A 9588-nucleotide genomic window follows, 5' to 3' on the forward strand; every position below is an offset into this window, starting at 1 on the left:
CAGTGCATATGTACATACATGTTCAAACTCGCCTCCTTAAGTTCAGGGGTCAACTTTGTCAGTCATATCTGATTGAAAAGTCTGTGTATCGAATTAGTGATAAAAACAGTGATGTAGTCCGAAGGGAACATTTTGTGGAGTCAACTCTACAGCGTTGGACGTGCGAGAAATATCAGTCTTTGGCAAAATACAGATGTACACAATTTTATTAAATCTATGCAAGCATTTTAAACGGACGAAGTATTCACGCACGAACATTTAACCAAATGGTACTGAAAACAGGAGCGTAGAGCCGCGAGATTATTTATGACATTGACCACAGATTTGATAAAATCAGTAAGATTGCGAAGATCAATAGACGTTTTGAAGATACAATGTTTTTTTCTGTGCGCGTATGTGTACACAGTGTATTGACAGTGAATTATTGTACTACAGGCAACTTAGACACATATTTATGGTCTTCAAATGCACGCAATGGGTGCAAATTGCTTCATTTTGTTATAGAGTTCTCAGGAAGAAGTATCAAAGACTTTGGAGGATGCGTCGTACGAAGTTAAAAATCTTATTGCTTATGTGCATCTGTTGGTTGACTATCAAGGCAGAACTTGACGGAGGCGATGTCTGCAGTGAGGATTTTTGCGCTCGTCCTGACCTTTGCGCTTATGTGTTCACTTTTGGTAAAGGTGAAAATGGTGTCTGTCCCGCCGTTAGCAATGCCATTCAGTCTGTCAACGACATCGAAGACGACATCGACTTGCTTTATGAAAGGTTTCGAGAGTCGAACAGAGCGATAGATCTAGTGAAGCAGGGACAAGATAACATCCTAAGCTTGATCTACCAACAGAATGAAGTTATCGGTGAATTAGAGAGTAGAGTTGATATGAACGATGGCGGCACCGGTGGATATTTAGATTCGCTGATGGATCAAATAGAAACGATAAAGGAGAATTTGACTGACCTGTATGCTCGAAGTGTCAGTGTTCAGCAGATTATAAGGGAAGATCGGGAAGCCCACAATACTCAACTTCAAGTTCTAGAGAGGAAGATATCACAACTAGAAGCTAAAAATACTTTCTTTGAGGGCGAATTGACGAGACTTGCCTCTCTAATAGGTTTGTAAATTACTTTTTAGCTCACGTGTGTAAACACATGGGCTATTTTCATAGTGATGTCTGTCTGCCTGTCTGTCTGTCCATGTGTGTGTGTGTTAGTGTGTGTGTCTGTCTGTCTGTCTGTCTGTCTGTTTACACGATAACTCAAAAACGCCTGAACAGATTCAGGTCAGATTTAGTACAAAGGTACCATGTTCTACTTGCAAGAACTACTTAGATTTTGGTTAGTGTAGCTTGCATATTAATGAAGTTATGCAATATTGTTTTTTTCCATACAATGGTTTCCCTATGGAGACGGTAATGACAGTGTAGACATATATCAAGAAATACTGCACAAAATTTCATGAAACTTTTCAAAGATGACAATCTAAGAACATTATGATGATACTGTGAGTGTCATGTCAATTTTCTTCTCATTTGCATATTTAATGAACTTTTGGTATTAGTGAGATATCTCTGAAATTCCTGCACCAAACTTGATGATACTTGCAACAAATATTGATCTGATATATATCTAATTATACTTACAAGCATTAGGCAGTGTAAATTTAATAAATAGCTCATTTGCATATTTTATGAAGGTTTGTAATTAGTCATATAACTCCGATATAACTTCCTCAAATGTGATGAAATCTGCTGCAGATACTGATCCGACTGATATCTAACAGTAGTGTAAAGCATTTAGTAGTGTGAAATTAATTAAGGGTTCATTTGCATATTTAATGAACTTCATACTCAGGTATATAACTCTGAAATTACGGCACCCAAGTCAGTGAAATTGGGTACAAATATTGCTTTGATAAATATCTAATTGTAATGAGAAGCATTTGGCAGTGTCAAGTTAATACATAGGTCATTTGCATATTTTATGAAGTTAAGTAATAAGTGATATAACTCCAAAATAACTGCACCAAATATGATGAAATATGCTGCAGATACTGATCCGACAGATATCTAATTGTGGTGTAGAGCATTTAGTAGTGTGAAGTTAATTAAGGGTTCATTTGCATATTTAATGAACTTTGAAATTAGTGACATTACTCCAAAATTAAAGCATTAAATTTGATGAAGCTTGCTACATATGTTAATCTGATAAATATCCAATTGTACTGAGAAGCATTGAGCAGTGTCAAGTTAATAATTAGCTCATTTGCATATTTCATGAAGTCTTATAATTAGTCTAATAACTCCAAAATAACTGCATCAAATGTGATGAACACTGCTGCACATACTGATACGACAGATATGTAACTGTGTTGTAAAGCATTTAGTAGTATAAAGTTAATTAAGGGTTCATTTGCATATTTAATAAACTTTGTAATTAGGTATATAACTCTGAAATTTCGGCACTAAAATTCGGTGAAACTTGCCACAGATATTGATTTGATAAATATTTAATTGTGCTATGAATCATTGAACAGTAGGGTAGTTAATGTAGGGTTTATTTGCGTATTTAATGAACTTTGTAATAAGTGACATTACTCGAAAACTACAGCATTAAATTAAATAAAGCGTGCTACAAATGTTGATCTGATGGATATTTAATTGTCCAATAAAGCATTGAGCAGTGTCAACTTAATTGACACCTCATTTCCAGATTAAATAAAGTTTTGTAATAGTGATTAAACTCTGAGAGTACTGTGCGAAGATTAAAAAACCTCCTACATATAGTGATAACATATATCTCATTGTTCTGTGAAGCGTACTACTATTAATGAACTTGTTGTAAAACACGTGAGCATATTCAGTTCATATCTGGTTATACTATGGCCTGGTAATGATTAGTTTTTGAAATAACGTCAACAATTTACTCCATTCACTTAACAACAAAGCATAGGCATTTATATTGCTGAAATGACCTGTGCTACCAACTATAGGTACCTGTTTAACCTCTGTCTTAACCCTCTTTAACACTTTATCATTAGCCATCGTCTGAACGCAAAGTTTAGATTATCTTAGGCAAAAACATGATGGAGTTATTGTCTTGATAAATACTCAAAAAATGGCCCTACCTGTAATTGTGAAATGTTATATCTCCTGCAGCTGCAGATCAAGAAAACGGAAAATGGAGAACTGACCTCCGATGTGGATCGAGTTTTCCCCTTGCTGATGGTACTCCAGCGGAGTGTAATCCTGACAGTGACTACCCATGCTGTTCATCTATTGGTTGGTGTGGGAATACCAGGGATCACTGTTCGTGTGGCAACTGTATAGATTACCGCAGTAAGTGTTTGAGTTTTGGTCAAACAGGAAGAATATGGTAGGATCACGAACACTGACTTCGTCTGTAGTATTTTACACAAATTTGAATATGTTTAAGGTCATTAATGGTTGATATGTGGTTCTATTATGTTGACCATACATAAAACTGTTTCTATTTTGGGTTATTGACAAACGTTCGCCAAAACCTTGAATTCGATTATCAGATTATAGAACGTCTTATCACCCTTTATCAATGTCACAACCTTTTGTTGAAAGTTCACTATGGATCTCAGTTGGAGTCATTTAGTTGGTGTGGTCTGATGTCAATCATGTTTATAGTCAAAATTAAAGTATCGTTCTAACTGACAAAGAGCCGCAAAACCAGAAACCTCTGTTATTTTACTCTCCCGACACGGTGTGATTTTATTCGTTGTTTTCCCGGTACCGCAGTTTTATCTCCTTCTTTGAAGGCGATCTTTCGCGACTAAGCTCTCTAATAAGTTTGCAATTTACTCTTTTATAGCAGCAGAGCGAGAAGATATTAGTTGTTGAAATACATCAGTCAATTTACGCCATTCATTTCAACAAACGTAAGAATTACACATCGTTATGATGCTGTAATTACTTGTATTGCCAACTCAGTGTTATCGTTCTGTAACTTCCATTGTATGAAGGCAAAGTTCTGATCATTTAGGCGAGAGCGTGATTGCGCTATTGTCTTGATACACACACACAAAATGAGCCTTCCTGTAGCTGTGGAATGTACAATCTTCTTCAGCCACAGGTCAGGAAAATAGAAAATGGAGAGATGACCTCCGATGTGGATCGAGTTTTCCACTTGCTGATGGTACTCCAGCGGAGTGTAATCCTGATGGTGAATACCCATGCTGTTCATCTATCGGTTGGTGTGGGAATACCTGGGATCACTGTTCGTGTGGCAACTGTATAGATTACCGCAGTGAGTTTTTCAGTTTGGTCACATAGGAAGAACATGGTAGGACCACAGACGCTGATTTTGTGTGTAGTATTTTACACTAGTTGGAATATGTTTAAGCTCATCAATTGTTAATATGTGGTTCTATTATATTGGCCATACTTAAAACTGTTTCTATTTTGGATGATTGACAAACGTTCGCCAAAACCTTGAATTCGATTATCAGATTATAGAACGTCTTATCACCCTTTATCAATGTCACAACCTTTTGTTGAAAGTTCATGATCACTACGGGTCTCAGTCGGGGTCTTTAGTTGCTTTACTCTACTCACAATCATGTCTGTTGTCGATAATTATAATGCATTCTTCAGTGACTAAAGAGCCAAACTCGAAACCTCTTGATTTAATCTTCTGGCGCCAAGTGTTTTTATCCGCTATTTTTTCGGTACCGTAGTTTTATCTCATTCTTTTAAAGCTATCTTTCGAGACTAAGCTTTCCGATAGGTTGGTAATTTACTTTTTAATGCAAACATAGCGAGAAATATTTAGTGGTTGAATTTCGTCTGATAATTTACGCTGTTCATTTCACAAACTAACGTAAGCATTTCACGTCTTTATGTTGCTGCAATTATCTTTACTGCCAACCTTCAGTGTAAACGTTCTGTAACATTTAACCAAAAGCCACTGTATAAATGCAAAGTTCTCGCAATTTCGGCGAAAGCATGGTGACGCTATTGTTTTGATAAATACACACAAAATGGACCTACCTGTAATTGTGAAATGTTATACCTCCTGCAGCTGCGGGACACGAAAATGGAAAATGGAGAACTGACCTCCGATGTGGATCGACCTTTCCCCTTGCTGATGGTACTCCAGCGGAGTGTAATCCTGATGGTGAATACCCATGCTGTTCTTCTATTGGTTGGTGTGGGAATACCAGGGATCACTGTTCGTGTGACAACTGTATAGATTACCGCAGTAAGTGTTTGAGGTTTGGTCAAACGGGAAGAACATGGTAGGACCACGAACACTGACTTCGTCTGAAGTATTTCACACTAATTTGTATATGTTTAAGGTCATTAAGGGTTGATATGTGGTCCTATTATGTTTACCTTACTAAGTTTAAAACTGTTTCTATTTTAGGTTATTGACAAACGTTTGCCAAAACCTTGAATTCGATTATCAGATTATAGAACGCCTTATCATCCTTTATCAATGTCACAACCTTTTGTAGAAAGTTCACTACGGGTCTCAGTTGGGGTCATTTGGTTTAAATAGGCTACTCACAATCATGTGTATTGTCGATAATTAAAATGCATTCACCAGTGACGGAAGAGCAAAACCCAAAACCTCTGTTGCATTATTCTTCTGGCGCCAAGTGTTTTTATCTACTGTTTTTTCGGTACCGGGGTTGTACCTCCTTCTTTGAGAGCGATCTTTTGAGACTAAGCTTCCTAATGGGTTGGCAATTTACTTTTTTATGGCAACATAGCTAGAAATCTTTAGTGGTTGAATTTCGTCGGATAATTTACGCTGTTCATTTCACAAACTAACGTAAGAATTACACGTCTTTATGTTGCTGCAATTATCTTTACTACCAACTCAGTGTAAACGTTCTGTAACATTTAACTTAAAGCCATTATGAATGCAAAGCTCTCGTGACGCTATTGTCTTGATAATACACACAAAATGCACATACCTGTAATTGTGAAATGTTATATCTCCTGCAGTTGCGGGTCAAGAAAATGGAAAATGGAGAGCTGACCTCCGATGTGGATCGAGTTTTCCCCTCGCTGATGGTACTCCAGCGGAGTGTAATCCTGGCAGTGAATACCCATGCTGTTCTTCTATTGGTTGGTGTGGAAACACCTGGGATCACTGTTCGTGTGACAACTGTAAAGATTACCGCAGTAAGTGTTTGAGGTTTGGTTAAATATGAAGAAATGGAACATGATTGGACTGCAAACTCAGATTTCTTCAAATTTGTAAAGATTCTCCAGGCGACCTTTCATGGACTCTGAACGTTTTCCTGTTTCCTTTTGAAGTCATTACCATAGTCAGGGTCGCCGTAGTAAAGAAACAATATTTGCCAACACTTGAGATTCAATATGGTTGCCATCGCTAAGGTAACTGCTTTGGGAGAACTAAATTTAAGCTTTTCACAATAATAACCAAGAAAAAATTTTTTCTCGGCTAGCTTTAAGCAAAATGCCAACAAAAGGTAGAACAAAAAGGTATCGTGCAAGTTTAAGAGTCCAAATAACTCTCCCGACGTGCACACATTCTACCGTACTTCTTTTCAATTCTATAGAGAGTAACCAAAAGTGGAGAGACGATTTCCGATGTGGATCAGCCTTTCCTCTTGCCAACGGTAGTCCAGCGGAATGTGACCCTAATGGTGAATATCCGTGCTGCTCACCTTACGACTGGTGCGGCAACACCGGTGATCATTGTTCGTGTGCATCCTGTGTTGATTACCGCAGTGAGTTTTCAATTTAAAGTGTATTCTTCAATGTGCTCCTTTACACTCTGTTAAGATTGTACGCACCGACAAAATGAACGACAAACTATTGCTCAAGCTTTCCTCGATGAAATTTTCAACCATTCTCTTACTAAATCAAGGAAGAAATTCGGTGATCACCGTCTAAAATTTGGTACTAGAGAAACAAACTACCTGAGTTTACCAATTTGAAATTCAAAATGGCCGCCATTCCCTGTTAACTCTATAGAGAAAAATAAAAATTGTGATTTTCGAAAAATACGGGGAATGAAATCTTTCGCACTTCAAGAGTTTTAAAATGAGTCCGTACAAGCAGTATATCAGGAAAGAATTGTGAATCTTCAAGTGTCCGAATATTTGTCGTGAGACGCATTCAATCTTAACGACAAGTTTTATGAACACGGAAATATTAACGATAAGGAGTCAGAGAATACATCTATCCTAATGTTCTGTTAAAAGCGGATACGAATAACTTATGTGGTTTCTGTATAATAATGATAATGATGATAAACTTATTTAGCCAATAAAGCCACAAGGTCTAATTTATTGTCCAGCTGAAAATTTACTTGTTCATACAGTAGACAAACTGATATATTTGGTCTGGCACTCACGAATAGATAGCACATAAATATTTAAGGCATGTTGTTATGTCACCAAAATATCCTGAAGACAACAACGACTGACCAAAAGATGTGAATTGGATCACTGTACTTTGCTTGCAGTTGTAAGTAAATTGTTAAGGTTTTCCACTTGTAACCCTGAAGTTAACTCAGGTTTTTTTTCAAATTTGTCTATAACAGCTAGAAAGTAAACCTGGAGAACTCTTGGGACCAGATGTACATGTTCCTTCAACCTTAACCAAACATCATTCTCAAGAATTCAGGGAGATGGAGAAGTACAACAAACACTACCTTTTTCACAAATACAATATTACAATGGACCATACAATGGTGTGCACAGGAATTTACATTTTTCCTCTATAGAGGAAGAATGATCCGGATATACAAATTTTCAGAATGTTAACTTTTTGAAATTAATTTCGGCCAAGGCGTCAGAGGAGCTTACTGGGAACACCGAAGAACACATTATTGTTTTCACTGACTTTTCAATATAAAGATTGAAAATTAATTGTCTTTTAAGCAGAGTTAAAAGAAGGAGTATGATAAATTTTCGAGTACCTATACACCTCAGGTAATTTTCTTAAGTAATTTACACAATAAATCCCATTGTGACGTTCATTCTTGATAATGTAGAAGGAAAATGGGGCAAGCTTTTTGCTAACAAAACACAACCAAATTAAGCAAACATTCATGCTTTATGTGACATTTTGCATAAAGCTCCACTACCTTACCTTTGATGTTTTCCATCGTTTTTTAATGATATTTACTGTTTCTTGTCTATTACGATAATAGTGGATGTATGTATGATGTATGTATGTATGATAAGTATGTATGTATGTATGTATGTATGTATGTATGTATGTATGTATGTATGTATGTATGTATGTATGTATGTATGTATGTATGTATGTATGTATGTATGTACGTACGTACGTATGCATGCATGCATGTATGCATGCATGTATGTATGTATGTATGTATGTATGTATGTATGTGCGAGTGTCCATGAATTTTGCAGCGTGTGGAACGTCGCAGTCAGAAAAATTGAAACAATATAGCTTGGTCATTGAACCTCTAGTCTCTTATTTGAGGCTGTGCCGACGCGAGCGGGGTGTTGACGTCTTCGCTAAGTGACTGAGTGCCTGTCCGTATGGGTTTAGATTCGAAGTGAAAATTTACTGAATTGACAACTGAAATTAAATGAGTTTCAGAACTCACTTGTCAACAATAACATCGCATATCGAATGTAACACGTCGGGTTTACAGGGCTATTACCTTGTCTATCATCTTAAAGGTATACGTCACCTGTTCAAATTTTGCCACAGTTAAAGAGAAAGAGAAAATCTAACCAATCACGGATTTTAAGCGGGTGGCCACGTTTTAAAAAACATCGCCTTCACATGGGCATTTTGAATGCCAAGGAACGCCCCTCTGACTATGTATGGGCATATTTAGATTACAGGTGGCTATACCTTTCAGGTGGCTATATTGAGCAAAGTGCTATAAATTACACACGTCTTGACTAGTTTAATTCAAAGTTGGCCCGAAGACAGTAAACTATGATTTATATGTGCATTTTTATCTTGTTTTGAAAAACGGTCCAGTAAAGGCGATTGGTGGAGCCGGTATTGTGATGACGGGCCCGATTTTAATCAAAGTTGGCATAGAGATATAGTACTATGAAATTCAGTTGCACGTCAACTTTTTTGTAATTCGTCAATATGGTACCCTGGTGTCAATTTTGTTCTTTAAATATTTGATATTCAAAAGCCATTACTCAGCCATTGCTTGCCCTTCCAAAGCCCTTATTCAGCCATTGCTCGACAAAAGGACAGTACTATACTAGCTGAACATCAACATGTCTTGCAATCAGTGTGCGAAATTAAGAGAAAATAGCTTCAGGTCATAAGGACCTGCTCCAAGCCAAAGCTTCAGGTCCTTACAGAAAACTGACGGTCCTCAGTTGTTATAGGGCCATTATTTGTAACTTTTCACCATTTTTTACTTCGGAAAATTTCATGTTGGAGGCTCATATTTGTTGCAAAATGTTGTTTACAAAGAATCAACATGATTAGTGATGTTATAGCCACATAAAACTGCTAATTTTTGTTCAAACGTGTTGCCCTTCCGAGCTCGTTTGTTGACGTCTGGCATGCTCAGCGTGCTGGGGAGAACGCAGATATGGTGACGCCGCGATCACGCGAGATGTACAAGTTCACG

At 37.1% G+C, this 9588-nt stretch overlaps 1 protein-coding gene across 1 annotated transcript; it reads left to right on the forward strand.

The window, feature by feature from the left end:
• Window positions 1–404: 404 nt before the first annotated feature.
• On the forward strand, window positions 405–8101 carry LOC139119070 (uncharacterized). Its single transcript, XM_070682695.1, has 7 exons — window positions 405–1112; window positions 3156–3335; window positions 4093–4272; window positions 5047–5226; window positions 5979–6158; window positions 6560–6730; window positions 7549–8101. The coding sequence occupies exons 1-7, from the start codon at window positions 455–457 to the stop codon at window positions 7557–7559; spliced, it is 1560 nt and encodes a 519-aa protein (XP_070538796.1). The 5' UTR covers window positions 405–454; the 3' UTR covers window positions 7560–8101.
• The last annotated feature ends 1487 nt before the right edge of the window (window positions 8102–9588 follow it).

This window comes from Ptychodera flava, chromosome 2 (genome assembly GCF_041260155.1).
Source record: "Ptychodera flava strain L36383 chromosome 2, AS_Pfla_20210202, whole genome shotgun sequence".
Taxonomy (NCBI): domain Eukaryota; kingdom Metazoa; phylum Hemichordata; class Enteropneusta; family Ptychoderidae; genus Ptychodera; species Ptychodera flava.

Coding starts and splice junctions, on each gene's coding strand:
- LOC139119070 (XM_070682695.1), top strand. CDS start 455: ATGGTCTTCAAATGCACGCAATGGGTGCAAATTGCTTCATTTTGTTAT. Junction 4,273..5,046: donor CAACTGTATAGATTACCGCA/GTGAGTTTTTCA, acceptor TACCTCCTGCAG/CTGCGGGACACGAAAATGGA. Junction 5,227..5,978: donor CAACTGTATAGATTACCGCA/GTAAGTGTTTGA, acceptor TATCTCCTGCAG/TTGCGGGTCAAGAAAATGGA.